We start from the raw sequence: 16,414 nt of genomic DNA, 5'->3' as shown, positions 1-16,414 counted from the left end.
TCTGCTTCTGCTTTATGATTGACTCCTCCCACTTGGGATGCAAACTCTGTCTCCGGCCTTGGAGGTGGATGCTAAAACCAGTTGGCTAAAACCCGGGCTCTGGCCCGAGTGTCCTTTGGTTGTCGGGGGACTGAGACCACATGCAGTGACTCCTGCTGGTCGCTGTCATATATGCTCATGGTGAATCTACCAACTGCATGTAATTTATCTAAATCAGCGGTCTTAAACAGATTCCAGAAAGGGTCCAGGTTTTTTTTTGCAGCCACCAGGTGATTTCACTGAACAACATCACTGAGCAGATGGAATCAGACCTCTGATCTAAATGTTGCACCATCTAAACAGCAAATGAACCACATTTGTCGTGGAATAATTTTCTCCTGCCTCACAGTAGCAATGCTCTAGCTCAGCACCTGACCACACCACATCTTAAGACCAACACACTCATGGGTGCACATACATAAGCCCATGTATATTTGCTATTTAAACATGGTCTCTGGGTATGAAAATGACTGGATCGCAAACTAGCAATGACACTTTTGCTGCACCGTGCGCTGCTTTGCACCTGGTCCAGAGATGGACCACTTAGCATTTTCATCTGTGCAACATTATTTACAGTATAATGTGTCAGTCATCCATGTACACACAGATCTCAGGTGCTCAGCTGCATACCATAGCAACCTGGGAATATAAGGACTTTACTCAAGGACACAGTGATCCTTTACCTTCCTCACCCACATCTTCTAATGTGGCCAGAGAAGTGTGCAACTTTAACTTTTAGGCCACCACTTCACAACCATTTTCACTTACATCAGTGGACAATTACACTAATTTATGCCCACAAGGTAATGATACCCGTAGTTACACGGATAATGGGTTAAGTCAATCTTGGCTGTGGTGTAATGTCTGACCTTCAGACAAAAGACTGACCTCTGGATGACAGTGCCAGGATAATTCTGGAGTCGACCTAAAAATTGACATACCAAAAAAGCTCTATGCTTCTTTTGGAGAGAGCATGGCACCCTCTTCCCTTGGGATTTTTGGAGACCAAGATTTCTTAAACCTTTGTTTTTTTTCCCCCATGTTGGAGTAATGCAGAGTTTGTGTTTTAATGTGTAACAGAACATTCTTGTGCAACTATGTATATCCAAAATATTAATGCAAGTGCCACAGTCTGAACACAAGCATTTCACAGCTGGACGAGAGAAAGTATTACAGAAGCCTTGAGTAATATCCCCCAGCAATCACAGCATGTCATGATCAACCTTAGCTTTTGGATGTGGCTTGCACATGGCACAATGATGTGCATCCTTTTTGAAACTGATTAATTTTCAAAACCTTAATTTGGAAATTGTAATAGTACTTTCAAGATGGCACCCTCCATGGTGTCTGCCCTGCAAAACCCATATCGCTTTATTTTGACACAAAATGCGCTCCTTTCATAACGTGACACTGTAGATAAAAAAAAATCAAGCCCACCCTTTCTTCTATGGCATTAACGGCAGCTGGCAGCCTTATTGTTGCATTGCTGCCACCTTCTGCATCAGTCCATTATAACAGTTCCAAATCTATGAGTCCAGTGTCAAGTATTTAAAAAGCCAACACTTACCCCTCGCACTTGACCTTTTGGCTAAAATACATCCTACAGTAACTTCTTTCAGGTCTTACAACTGATCTTCAGTTTTTACAATTTAATAGACAAGCCATTGAAAAATGACAATGTAGTTTGTAAGAAAATTAAAGCACTGTACATACATATAAGGTAGTGTTCAGAATAATAGTGCTATGTGACAAAAGATTAATCCAGGTTTTGAGTATATTTCTTATTGTTACATGGGAAACAAGGTACCAGTAGATTCAGACAAATCCAACAAGACCAAGCATTCATGATATGCACACTCTTAAGGCTATGAAATTGGGCTATTAGTAAAAAAAGGTAGAAAAGGGGGTGTTCACAATAATAGTAACATCTGCTGTTGATGCTACAAACTCAAAACTGTTATGTTCAAACTGCTTTTTTAACAATCCTGTGAATCACTAATCTAGTATTTAGTTGTATAACCACAGTTTTTCATGATTTCTTCACATCTGCGAGGCATTAATTTTGTTGGTTTGGAACCAAGATTTTGCTCGTTTACTAGTGTGCTTGGGGTCATTGTCTTGTTGAAACACCCATTTCAAGGGCATGTCCTCTTCAGCATAAGGCCACATTACCAAGTATTTTGACATATCCAAACTGATCCATGATACCTGGTATGCGATATATAGGCCCAACACCATAGTAGGAGAAACATGCCCATATCATGCTTGCACCACCATGCTTCACTGTGAACTGTGGCTTGAATTCAGAGTTTGGGGATTGTCTCACAAACTGTCTGCGATGATTTGATTTAATTATTATTTAATTATTTAATTTCAACTACAATATTGTTTTGCACTTAATAGACAATTTATGTGGAAAAAGTTACCTTAACTTTAATTAAATTCAACATTTTATTTCTTAGAGTGCATCATCCACCCACGACAGTCCTGCAAACAGGAACAATGCCAATGTCCAGTCTCAATCAGAAAGTGCCAGAGTAGACCACACCATTAGCTTTGAGTCAGTCAAGTTGGAGGGGAGCAACATTTCCATCAAGCCACAATTCATCTACTCAATTTTAAAATAACCCAACCCTCCCCCCCACCACCACCACAAAACCCCAAGTTTGTGAGAGACAAAATGCCAAAATGAATTTTAGTCATTTATTCTCAGTAACACTATAACTCACTGATGCATCTGATTTACAATATCTCCTTCACTGGGTTGGTTCAGTCCTGGAAGACATAAGCACATTAGTCCAAGCAGTAAGGTTTAATGATATTAATGGGAAAGGAAAGAAAAAACAAAAGTTACCATTTGCAGTTTGATTTGCTGCAGACCTTCACTGAAGATTTTTCAGAGAAAACTGAAGTGGATTCCTGGGGCTGGAGCCCAGAGGCGTGTTGTGTATCTTGACATCTTTAACAGACTCGCGGAATTCAGGATTCAAATTTGGCAAGAAAGAGGGTTCTTCAGGCAAATGTCCAAAATAAAACCCATCTGTAGCGGAGAAAGTCAATGGCACATCTGTTTCTTTGTTGCCGGAACTTCGTATGTTTTCGTCTTCAACTAAGTATTCAGACGATCCTTTCCCCATCCATTTCGAGTGCTCCATTTTTCCCTGTGGTTTCTTTAAATTCTCTGGCCCTTGGGATTTACTTCTGTGATGCTTTGTTAGGACGTGTGCTAGCAAGTTGCTCCTTTTGTGATCTGAATTTTCAGAATGAAACAAGTAGTCTGAACTGCCAGACTTCCTACTTGGGGGACCACGGTGAAATAATACATAGCCTTTTGGTTCAAAATGAGAGTGTACCATCTGTTGATGTGTAGTGTTTTTTGGGTCTGTCACAGATGACTCCGGTTGGGAGGAGTTTTTAGAGACTGCCAATTTGTGGAATGATGCTTGATCATCTTGAAGTGGGTCATAGGGGATCAGTGAAGGACTTGATTCACTTTTCTGTTTAAGCTTTTCAGCTTCGGATTCACTTGACTTTTTAAGAGAAGGCTGCAAATCTTCACCTGACATTTTGTTTTGTGGTTTTGCTTCATCAGATTGTCGGTAATGAGAAATGTCAGATATAAAATATGGCTGCATGTATTGCTCATAGTTGGGAAGGTTACCATCCTCAGAGCTTAATTCATTGTAATGCTGAGTTAGGGGATGCATCTTGTAGGACTCAAACTCTTGCATTGGATTTTCATTGTGAACTGCATGTTCAGAAGGCACTTTGAACACTGGTGGAAAGAGTTGCCCTTGTTGATATGGCCAGCTGGGATACTGCAAGTTATGTGGCACAAGATAAGGGTGCATTGACAGTTCAGGCTTTGTAAACTTGTTGGGATCACTTTCAGATATGGTTGCAGGATTGCCATCAGGTGTCTGCCAATCATACTGGCTTTCAGTTGGAACAGGTGTAGAAGAAGTTGTGTGAAACTGCTCATTTGTCATTTCTGTTTGATTTACAGTAAGGGGACCAGACCTTAAATTATAGCCAAGACCAGAACGTGTCATTCCTAGAAGGCTTGGGAGCCCTGTATAGACTGGAGAAGCATCTTTACTGCCAGGCCCAGGAGGAAAAAAATAGTGATGATGCTGATGGAAAGCAATTTGGATACAGCAATGAGAAAGTCCAGCTGGACAAATTTGGGGACAATAAACAGGTGGCATGTAAGAAGTGCCTGGCTGAAGACCTTGAGAATCCAGTCCAAATTTACTTTGTTTCATAATAGATTGCTGATGTTGTACCTTACTGGTCAGAGTGAGCTCTTGTGGTTGCATTTTATAGCCAGCAGGTAAAGTTTCAGGCTCAGAGCCTTTTAAAGTTTGGGTAGTAGCAGATTCTGTAGGTTGGTCTGGTATTTTCAAATTTGTTTCATCACCCGTCAGCTGTTTAGAATAGGACGACTGATGCACTTGTCCCTTAGAGATCTCAGTAACTGGAGGCATGACATACTTTTCAGATGACTGATCAAAGTGATATGGGTAGACTAGTTTATGCACTTCACTGTGAGGGACTCCAGGATGCCATTGCTGGGTATATAAAGGAAGTGGGAAGAGTGGGGGATGAGCTACACCGTCTTTACCTGGATGTTGGTCAAACATGTCAGCACTTTTTACAGCACCTGGTATCATTGGCTGTGGAGTGTGAAATGATTGATGCACTTGTCCCTTAGATATTTCAGTAAATGAGGGCTCTATTGGCTTTTCAGATGACTGATCAAAGGGATAAGGGTATGGATAGAATGTCTGGTGCACTTGACCCTGAAAGACTTCTGGCAGGTGTGGCTGACTGTAAAAAGGAAGTGGGATGAGAGGCTGGTAAGTTCTAGTCTCTTGGCTTGTAGACTTTTCAGGTGACAGATCTGAAGGGCCATCGAGTTTTGACACCTCTGGATGTGGTCTGGGTGGTGAATACTCCTGATGAGAGCCTTGAGTCTTAACTGGAGGGTAAAACTGATCAGTTAAATGTTGGCCAAGCGGCTGTTGCAGTTCTTGTTGAGGAGATTCATAAACTAAAGGCTTTATAAGCGGGGGGTTGAAAGGGAATGGTTGCTGCTGTAGTCCTCCTGGTAAAAGACTGTCAGGAGAAGACTGTTTGGGAGAGTCATAATACTGTGGGTAAAGTGTATGTTTTTGAGATTCAGACATTGATGGCTTTGGTTGCCCAAAGTATAGAGGAAATTGAACCAGTGGATGGGGGTTTTGGCCATCAATATCAGCATTTTGGATGTGTTCTGATTTCTGAGAAGGTTCATATTGGGGGTAAAATGAGTATTTAGCAAAGTGATCTTTGATTTTTTCTGATTGAGCATCAATTACTGATGGATGCTTAGCATCATCTTCAGGCTGATAAACCGGAGGACTGCCTGCAGTAGCCATATGTTTCAATACAGGCCATGTTGGTAGGAATGCATATTCAGGATTATGTGGCCCAACAGGCTGTTGTGCTGGCCATGGGTAATTTGGTGAATGATTTAATGGCCATTTGATTTGTTCCTCAGGAGTCTTTGCCCTCCCAGTGGGAAATGTCTGTCCAGACTGCAGATCATGTTTGTTGGCTACTGGAGGTCCTCTCATTTCTGGATACTGTGGATACGCCTGACCATGAGTGGGGACAAAAGGAAAGTAAGGCAGAGACTGAGGTACTTCTTGTTGTTGTCCTGAGATGTGGGGAACAGCAAGATTTGTGGGACCATTTAAGTTTTCACTGGGAGCAACGGCTGGACCAATGTGATAAGTGTAAGACAGTTGCTGAAACTGCCCAACTCCTAGACTGTTGACAGATTCAGAAGGAGTTGGTGACAGTGCTGGACAAGAAATTCTAGTTTCATTATCTCCAGTCAGTGACATAGTGTACATCCCATCCTGTAATACAAGACAGCGAGACTTTTTTTTAGTGGAAAATCCACATCACATATACAGAAATGCAAGAACACACCTTTTTGTGAAGACATGGCTCATAGCGTGCAGAAACAACCACACCTTCAGGATGAACATCAACACTGAACCCACATCTAGATGCAGCTTTCATCAGTGGCTCCCACTGACCTTTTACTGGATAAAACAAAACATTTTATCAGATGATACCGCACCAACTCAAAATTTCTAGGATATTTGAAAGCCCTCATCCATAGATCGAGTCAGTCAAGGAGGTTCCATCTTTGCCATTTGTCAGTGAAATTGCTCTAAAAGAGAACAGATTTCAAGGAATCTTAATGGCGATGTAGACCGTTGGGAAAGGATTGGTTGGCATGTTTTGTTGTGGATCTGGGAGAGTATGAAGAGCCAAGTTAGTGCAGGTTTTCTTTGCTACCGTTGCTACCTAAGCAGGTGATTTCAAAGAGGTCTGGGACTAAGTTGGAGAGCTCATCTGTAAAATCACCTGCCCAGATCAATGGTTGCAAGGAAAAGCTGCTCTGTTTCAGCTAACCACGGTACACTGTCACACCCCTGATGTGGATCAAGGGGGAGGGTCTTGCTGCTGATAGAGTTTAGTTCAGCAAAAACAAACAAATGGAAACATTAAGGACAGGATTAAATGGGTTCAAATATAACTGACCAGGAGTAAGATCATGGGGATGGGGAAGCAACCAATGAGTGACTGGGAATAAAACAGCAAAAAGTTCATAAATAAGGATTTTGAATTTCTTTGCACAATTTCTGCTTTTATTTTTTGTAAAGTAAATGTTAAATCATAAATAACTCAGTTGAACTTTAATTTTATGCAGTAGGACCAGATTTAGTTTTCTCCAGCATCTGTTATATATCCTGCAAAATACATCATGTATTTCAAGTAGTCTTGTATGTAGAAGCATTTTATAGTCCACAAAAGATGCTTAAATCTACCCCCCCCCCCCCCAAAAAAAAACCCCATTGTATTTCAAAGAGAAGTGTAGTTATTCTGCATGCAGATCATAGTATCTAAACATAATTTACCTCCAACAGTTTATGTAGAACGCTGGAGGATATGTACAAGCTGTTTTTACTGTAATACCTTTAAAAAAATAAAGTGCTTACGAACAATTTTACTGCTTTTTAGTGATTAGCTGCATCTGTCATTTTATGGCTTTCACATTAACACATGACAAAGACATGCCCCCCCACCTGACCTCAATTCCTGTGTATTAATTTGACCCTGCTTCCTCACCGATTCCAGGCTCCTCATTCAGGACTGTACCATTTGTGGTACAGATGGCTCCTAATGAGGGATCCCACTTGTGGAGTTGTGTTGCCTTTTAGACTCCTGTCCAAGCTATTAGCTGAAGATACTATTCCTACACTGAGTCATTGTCTACGTAAACATATGGCCTTAATGGTAGGTACAAGACCCATAATCAATCAATCAATTTTTTTATATAGCGCCAAATCACAACAAACAGTTGCCCCAAGGCGCTTTATATTGTAAGGCAAGGCCATACAATAATTATGTAAAACCCCAACGGTCAAAACGACCCCCTGTGAGCAAGCACTTGGCTACAGTGGGAAGGAAAAACTCCCTTTTAACAGGAAGAAACCTCCAGCAGAACCAGGCTCAGGGAGGGGCAGTCTTCTGCTGGGACTGGTTGGGGCTGAGGGAGAGAACCAGGAAAAAGACATGCTGTGGAGGGGAGCAGAGATCGATCACTAATGATTAAATGCAGAGTGGTGCATACAGAGCAAAAAGAGAAAGAAACAGTGCATCATGGGAACCCCCCAGCAGTCTACGTCTATAGCAGCATAACTAAGGGATGGTTCAGGGTCACCTGATCCAGCCCTAACTATAAGCTTTAGCAAAAAGGAAAGTTTTAAGCCTAATCTTAAAAGTAGAGAGGGTGTCTGTCTCCCTGATCTGAATTGGGAGCTGGTTCCACAGGAGAGGAGCCTGAAAGCTGAAGGCTCTGCCTCCCATTCTACTCTTACAAACCCTAGGAACTACAAGTAAGCCTGCAGTCTGAGAGCGAAGCGCTCTATTGGGGTGATATGGTACTACGAGGTCCCTAAGATAAGATGGGACCTGATTATTCAAAACCTTATAAGTAAGAAGAAGAATTTTAAATTCTATTCTAGAATTAACAGGAAGCCAATGAAGAGAGGCCAATATGGGTGAGATATGCTCTCTCCTTCTAGTCCCCGTCAGTACTCTAGCTGCAGCATTTTGAATTAACTGAAGGCTTTTTAGGGAACTTTTAGGACAACCTGATAATAATGAATTACAATAGTCCAGCTTAGAGGAAATAAATGCATGAATTAGTTTTTCAGCATCACTCTGAGACAAGACCTTTCTGATTTTAGAGATATTGCGTAAATGCAAAAAAGCAGTCCTACATATTTGTTTAATATGCGCTTTGAATGACATATCCTGATCAAAAATGACTCCAAGATTTCTCACAGTATTACTAGAGGTCAGGGTAATGCCATCCAGAGTAAGGATCTGGTTAGACACCATGTTTCTAAGATTTGTGGGGCCAAGTATAATAACTTCAGTTTTATCTGAGTTTAAAAGCAGGAAATTAGAGGTCATCCATGTCTTTATGTCTGTAAGACAATCCTGCAGTTTAGCTAATTGGTGTGTGTCCTCTGGCTTCATGGATAGATAAAGCTGGGTATCATCTGCGTAACAATGAAAATTTAAGCAATACCGTCTAATAATACTGCCTAAGGGAAGCATGTATAAAGTGAATAAAATTGGTCCTAGCACAGAACCTTGTGGAACTCCATAATTAACTTTAGTCTGTGAAGAAGATTCCCCATTTACATGAACAAATTGTAATCTATTAGACAAATATGATTCAAACCACCGCAGCGCAGTGCCTTTAATACCTATGGCATGCTCTAATCTCTGTATGTAATAATGGTATCTGCAGTCTCAGTCTAAACTGAGCATTTCCACCAGGTAGTTATTTGGCATTTGTGGTCCATATACTATGCAAATGGACAAACTCTGGACCTGTCCACTACATCTGGAAGGTCACTGTGCACTTCTGGTGTTAGATTTAGATTGTAAACCTGATGTTTCAGCAGCTTTAGAAGCTACTTTCCCTGATAGGATATAGGACTAGAACAAGGGCTTGGGTTTAATTTTCCAAATGCTTAAAAAAATTTTTAAATCTGTACAATACTTCAGCTTCTGGATCAGAGGTTTGTGAACTTTTAGAAGTCTTGCAGCAGAATTCTGATATGGTCCAGTATTTAACATTTTCATTAAATATATAATAAAGGCGCACACACTGTATATCAACTTGAAAAAGGGAAGAAAACTAAAATTAAATGTGCTCTTCCTTATTGGATTGTTAAAGTACATTTTCTTGAGTTTTCTTCTAAATATGAGGTGTCAGTCAAAAGTCATCATGTATGCTTTCACAAGAATAAACAGTCAAAACAACTTACAGTTGACTTTAACTTTGCTGATAGGTGTGGTCCAGTCGGTTTTCACCACCATGCCCCCAGCATGACACGTGACCATTGGCGGGTTGGGCGAAGAATGTGTCAAAGGACATAACATCCTCAATCGTACTCCACACCAAAGTAACGGTAGAATATAAACGTCTTTCTGAATGACAGAACATTCTTTACAGTCAGCAGCAACATGACAAGAGAACACAGACGGCAATATAAATAAGTGCTTAGCCTTGTGCACATCTCCATGCTACATGACGTCTCACTACAACTGGAGTGTGTGAATTACACAATGACAAAGTGTGCGTTGGAGGGGTGATTAAGAATTAGCTTATGTTAGCTTTAGCAAGCCAACACTGTAACATAAGGGAGCCATTACAAAATAACCAGTGTTAGTCATCCAGACAATTGACATTCTAATTCAGAACCTCTGATTTTATATATATCAGTATTAAATAAAATACTAGGGGATTTTTAACCGAGTGCAAGGTTTGTACGGGAAAATATGCAACCCAGTCTCACGGCATTTCGTGATTCAGTAATTCAGCAATCTATTGGTTTGTCATATTGTGCAAAATTTTCGATATGGGAGCACAAATTATTCCAATTCATTCCGTGATAGGTGCACTTAATTAAAAGTGCAGCGGGGGGGGGGGGGGGGGGGTGGCTATGGTTAAGGTTGGGGGAAGAAGTAGGGTTAGTAATAGTGAGTTTAAAAAAAAACACAAAAATGAATAATTTCATGAGGGGAGGAAGGAAAAAACCGCGAGACTGGTCTGAAATATCAGACCGAGTTCTCATGAAAAATAATTTTTTGTTATGACTGTTCGGAGCTGTGCTTTCATCATTTTGCACGTCCACTTTGAGCTCGTTTGCTATTAATTCATCCAATTCAAACTTGTCAGTGTAATAAAATTCATGGGGACAATGGTCCTCTCCGTCGCTCAGAATTTCTTTGGTCGCGTTTTGTTTTATTGCGCGCCGTGAAAGTTATAAACAAAGCAAATCTGATACGCGATCCAGAACAATTGTCATGGTCCGATATTTTTCCATATCGGACCTGAAATAAGTCAGATCGCGCGTACTGTTATAGCCATATAATAAAGATGTACATTAGCCCTCAGGGATCCATGGACTTACCAGAAACTCCACAACACACACGTGTTTTGGTACTCCTGAGGTTTAACCTAATACAGCATCCTTTGGTTTGTGACACTAGAACCTAAACTTGAATGAGCCTTTGCACCAATTGGAGTGAGGTAGGTAAACTAGATGCTCAACTCAGTTAAACTGACATGACCCAATTAAGGGGTGACAACAATGGATTCATATAGCACAGGTAAGGTAAATATTGACCATTACAATCAAGATTATACAGAAATGTTTTAAAGACTCCAAACTGTAGAGTCCAAGTATGAACTGGGGGTGTGGAGTTAGAACCAACCACCATCCCACTACCCCTGTAATTAAAACTGACTCATGCTCAGTTTAGTATGAAAGTCATCTCCCCAGTGATTTGGGTTAGTGGCGGTCATGAGTTTCTGGTCTAAACTGGATCTCCTGCAGTCAGACATGTTAAGGCCATTTTTAATGTTGTCCTTGAAAGGCAAAAGGTAACATGAACCACAGCCTTTTCAAAAATATAGATATCTCACCTCTAGAGTTACAAAGCAGCCATCATACGGTGCAACTAAGGACAAGTCCGTCTGTGTTGACCTGATCGTATACCCACAGCTTGGTGGCAATGTGGACAATGGCAGAGAAGACAGGTAACTTCCTGAAAGATTAAATTTACAACCAAAAAAAAAAAAAAAAAACAGGATTTAGTAAAACCACTTGCAACATACTTGACAGAATGCTGTTAGAGTGACTGATATAGTTGGAATTACAGGAATGTACTGGTACATCTCAAACAATATCTTCTATTGTTTTCCATTCATAAAATAAAAATAGCCACTATTGCCAGATTATCATGAATGAAAAGGAGCAGAAAGAAGCAACTTATATCTGCCCCCTCACACACAAAAAATTAATTATAATTTGTCAGTTATTTCAGGCAGTGAAGACATTCTAGGCTCATTACATACGAACAAATCTTTCCTTTTAATAAAGGAAAAAGAAATAAAGCTCAAAAAGGGAAAATCTCAAAATAGAGATTTCATAAAAAGATTTATAATACAGAAATGTCAAACTTGTGAAAAGTGTGTTCATTTAAGCATTCAATACTGTTTGGAGCTTTTGCACAAAATACTGCATCAGTGTGGCGTGGAAGCAATCAGACTGTGGCGCTGCTGAGGTCTTACGGAAGGCCAAGTAGCTGAGATAATCGAGATGTACGTATATACTCCACATCACATACAGGAGGGGAAGAAACATAAAATTTTAATTAAAAAAAACTAAGCGGTTGTGTAGACTGTCAAACTGCCGTTTGGGGTCTGGAAGGGACTGGCTCTGCTTGCATGGATGCCTCTGGCATGGACTCCAAATCAGTGAAGAGTGCCCGAGTCTCCTGGAGCGATCGATGTCTGTGCTGCTGCATTTCTTACCATCTGTGGAAGTTTGCTTCATTACCTATTTCTAATTCACTCAATCAAATGTTGCTCCCACAAAACTATTTTGGTTCACTAGTAGTAGTTCCATCTTACTGTCCTGCATCAAGATGTTAGGAGCACAAACATGAGTTTAACAAATTCATCCTTTTACAGGAGCTTTTTTCCAAGCAGTCTGCTTCTTTTGGGAACTTCAACTTATCTTAATCATCTACATGTATTTTGGGAGATTTTTTTGTCCTTTCATCATGTGACAGTACATGTCACCCTCACAGAGGAGGACTGTGCTGGTAATCTATGACTGATTAACACAATTCAGTAATCTGAATGTGCAAAAATTAACACTGCATGTGTGTATGTTAAAACTTTCCGGGTAGAGTGTGGGTTATACCGTAGCAGCTGACTACAGTTCTCTGCATAGTTAATGCCATAATAGTGCACCCCAACATTGGTTTGTAGGCAACAGTGATACAAGCAATTGTTGGGTCTGTTAAGTCATCTTCCTCTTGACAATACCCCATATGGGTGATTCTTTAACTACGGGCACTATTGGCCTTGTAAATGTAATTTCTACCACACCATTGCCTTACAATATAAAGCGCCTTGGGGCAACTGTTGTGATTTGGCGCTATATACATGTGCTCTGATGTCACTGTTTATCTCCATAGAAACTACCCAAACAATCTTTCATACAAACTGTTTAGGGACATTACAGTGTTGTGGTGGAAATTACGGCAATAGTGTGGGACAACTACATTTTGTTTAAAAAAAGTCACAACAGTTGTATGACATTGAATACCCCAATTATGTTTTGATTATTTTACTGATATTTTATTCAGAGATACTTTAAAACATTAGAAAAAACGTTTCTTTACCATTCATTTTTATCATTGAAGATCAAAAGTCTGGGTGTGGGACAAGCACAAAACAGCAATATTTGCATATAATGCTGCTGAAAAAAGGTGAAAAAGTCATCATAGACTACTAGAACAAATTTCTTAAACTTTCATTGTAAAGATAACTATAAAAGTGTGAAATTTCCCCTTTTCTGTTTTTCATACAATATGATCAAAGGACATAATAAGTGCACGTAGTCTAAGAATCACCCATATATTCTTTGGGGTTTGTGTCAGGTGAGTTAACTGGTCAAATACCATCATACCACAGCCAGTAAACCACTTACTAGTAGTTTTGGCACTATGGGCAGGTGCCAAGTCCTGCTGGAAAAGGAAATCAGCATCTCCATGAAGCTTGGCAGCAGATGGATGCATGATATCCTCTCAAACTTCATGGTGGACCACTGTGTTGACTTTGGACTTTATAAATCAGTGGTCCAACACCAGCAGATAACATGGCTCCCCAAATCAGACTATGGTAACTTCACACTTCAAGCAATTTAGATTTTGTGCCTTTCCACTCTTCCTCCAGACTCAGACCTTGATTTAACTGAAATTCAAAATTTACTTTCATCTGAAAAGGACTTTGAACCATTCAACAGCCCACTACTTCTCCTTAGCCCAGGTAAAACATTTGACTTCTAGTTCAGGAGTGGTTTGACAAGTACTGAGACACTTTTAGCCCATTTCCTGGACACATCTGTGCATGGTGGCTCTTGATGCCCTGACTCTAGCCTCAGTCTACTCCTCTTGGAGCTCCCCCAAGTTCTTGAATCAGCTTTGCTTAATCTTCCCAAAGCTGTGATCATCCCTGTTGCTTGTGCACCTTTTCTGACAACTTCCATTAATCTTTACATCAATATCTTTGACAGCAGTGAACAGTCAGTGCTTTCAACAGTGACCTTCTGTGGCATACCCTCCTTGTGGGGGATGGGTGTCAGCGAGTCTCTTTTGGACAACTGTCACAGTCCTCATGACTGCAGTTGTGGGTACTGAACCAGACTGACAGTTATATTTATGCAGCATAAATAGCAAGTTATTCAAACCTGAAATATTCTATTTTGTGATACTCTAATTTTAGAACTGCAGGTGATAATTTTTCACATTAAAATGATATTTGGAACATTTTATTTTATACATAGAGTATAGAATATATACAAATTTCACTTTCTGAAATAACTGACAATGTTGAACCTTTGCACCTGTATATTCCTTGACGTGAAGGAGTCTTTTCCAGGCTGATGGTTCCCTTTTAAAAGCTGCTTTTCTGCATCTCATTTTAAACAGAAAGGAGCTGAAAAGTGTGTGTGGTGGGTGATGAATTTGTTTCACCAACAAACCACTCAAGAATGGACTCAAAGTGTGTCAAGGTGACAGACTTTGTCCCAGTTCAGGGGCTGCACCCTTCTGAGGCAGTGTCTTTTGAAGATCTGGCCTTCACAGACAGTGGCTACTGAAACAAAGATTAGTAAATTAGAAGGGTCTAGCGTACTAAACGTTTTGCGATTGCATCATCAGCTTTTCCTAATCCCACCAAATCACTTGGCAACTTTGACAGTTGCCAATAAGAAGCTAGAGTAGTGGGCAAGGCCTGTAGTCTAGTAGTCATTTGTCAGTGCTTAAGCTTTTACAATTGTACACAGAGCCCATTTACAAACCATTTTGTCTTGGGAGAGGGGGAGAATCAGTGACTCATGGGATTGTTTGGGCCTTTAGCGATACATCTGCTGTATACTTCATTTTCAGGTGGAAAGAAGGCTACATATGTGGGCCGCATTCTAAGGAGACATTGAAAAGGGCCAGCCTAATTTCACTACAAATGTATACATCCACCAAATGCAGCCTTAGAAGTGTGCATCTGCTGAATTCGGACACAGCCAGAGTGATGCAAGTAGACTGTCCCATTTCAGAGACTCCTTCGAATGCGGCCTATGAATGCAGCCATCTGCCCCCAGAAGGCCTAATAAATGTCAAATGTCACTGCATGAACATCCCCCCCCCCTCCCCCAAGAGAAAATACTTTGTAATTAAATTTTTAAAAAGGAGCACTTTCAGGCTACATATGTACAATTATACATAACATTTAGAAGTATAAATAAGTAGTGAAAAATGATTGCTAAACTACAGGTTGCACACAGTATCCCAGCTTGTCACATGCAGCTGTCAAGGCTGTCAGGCCACAGGGTAGGGAAAGCTTATGAAGCAATTGCAAAATGCTCCGGGGGCTAGAATGTCTCACTTGAGAACAGCTGGCTTGGCCTCCACCATCTCTGAAGGCTAGATCATCGTAGGACACAGCCTTAGAAATATGTAGCTCCTGAGCTCAAGTATAGACTCCCACAGCAGGTTATGAAAATTTAAACAAGCCCTTTCTGGAGTAACTTGGCAGATTTAAGAATAGGAGAGATAGCAATAAAGAAAATTATAGGAACATTTAACCAGTCACTCCAACAATATTAAATATACAAGGCAGCTTAAGAAAGAGTACCCTAATTTGCATAACTGAAAACTTGCCTCTGTCCACAGAGAACAGAGATCCAGGAGCAGAAGCAGCATTCTGGACATGAAGCTTCATTGCATCTCTTGTACATTCAACATTTAGTTCCATTTTCAGGAGACGTTCTACTGCATCACCATGCGGCCTTGAGAAGTCATCACCTGCTCCTTGAAAGTGTTCCGTCTCCCAACCTTTCCACAAACAGCCATTGATAGTTCAGATATACAGCTGCAGCCCATAACGAGCCCATGACACAAAAAGACACAAATTTGGTTTAAAATTCTAATCACGTACCCATGTCTGACTGGTAATGTGCATCATCACCCGGGGAACCCTTTGTAGACTTGTTTTCTTCAGTTTCAGCATCCTGCAGAACATTCTGCCAAATTAAGAGCTTTCCATGATGCACATATCCTTCACCTCGACCTCGGCTCACTGTTGAGTTTTCTCTCATCAGTCTGTCTGACCCATGAACCTCTGCTGATTTTGTGGAACAGAAAAGTGAAGTAATGACCACCAAAAGTCGTAACCATAAGAACAAGTTAGCACCCTTCTCAGCAAAAAATGCCATTGGAATTAAAGAAAAACTAAACAAAAAACACACTGTGCACTCATAGATTGCCTCAGAAGTGTGTAACAAAACCTGAACTGCTCTCAAACATAAAGTTAAAATGTGTGTGAGTTCTGGTCCTCATTACAGAGGAACTCATTGCTGCAGGTGGTTCCAATAATGCAATTAAGGGCGGGGCTTCTGGTTCCACAAGGTGTGACCTCCAGTTTCAAATGCCAATGTTCTCCATAGAGATAGAAAAAAAAAAAAAAAAAGAGCGGCCATCAACCTCATTTCTGAGAGATTTTTATCCACCAACTTGGATAAGGGACTACTGTAATTTTTGGCATGTTTGCATTTGGTTTTTGGGTGAACTGAATATTTAGCAGACTGGGTGACCAGCTGTTCCCTCTCCAAAACTTTGTGATGTCAGCAGTAAGCAGTTTGCTTTCTGCGTTGTAACACTG

At 40.6% G+C, this 16,414-nt stretch overlaps 1 protein-coding gene across 1 annotated transcript; it reads right to left on the bottom strand.

Annotated features, from left to right (window-relative positions):
* Positions 1 to 2,728: 2,728 nt before the first annotated feature.
* Positions 2,729 to 15,875, bottom strand: LOC117522569. The gene is made up of 7 exons (XM_034184003.1): positions 15,692 to 15,875; positions 15,411 to 15,588; positions 11,111 to 11,228; positions 9,447 to 9,609; positions 6,019 to 6,134; positions 2,920 to 5,945; positions 2,729 to 2,814 (listed from the first exon to the last, which is right to left on the bottom strand). Exons 1-6 carry the CDS (start codon positions 15,849 to 15,851, stop codon positions 2,922 to 2,924), a joined length of 3,759 nt encoding a protein of 1,252 aa, XP_034039894.1. The 5' UTR covers positions 15,852 to 15,875; the 3' UTR covers positions 2,729 to 2,814; positions 2,920 to 2,921.
* Between the last annotated feature and the right edge of the window lie 539 nt (positions 15,876 to 16,414).

Source organism: Thalassophryne amazonica, chromosome 12 (genome assembly GCF_902500255.1).
Source record: "Thalassophryne amazonica chromosome 12, fThaAma1.1, whole genome shotgun sequence".
NCBI classification, from domain to species: Eukaryota; Metazoa; Chordata; class Actinopteri; order Batrachoidiformes; family Batrachoididae; genus Thalassophryne; species Thalassophryne amazonica.
Note: the sequence above shows the minus strand (reverse complement) of the source record. Positions and strands in the feature narration are given on the sequence as shown.

Bases quoted from the DNA above. Each gene is read 5' to 3' on its own strand.
- LOC117522569 (XM_034184003.1), bottom strand. From the start codon at position 15,851: ATGAGAGAAAACTCAACAGTGAGCCGAGGTCGAGGTGAAGGATATGTG. The intron at 9,610-11,110 runs GTGAGATATCTA...TCTGTCATTCAG, and splicing joins GCTGCTTTGTAACTCTAGAG to AAAGACGTTTATATTCTACC. The intron at 6,135-9,446 runs GTAAGTTGTTTT...TGTTTTATCCAG, and splicing joins CAGCAAAGTTAAAGTCAACT to TAAAAGGTCAGTGGGAGCCA.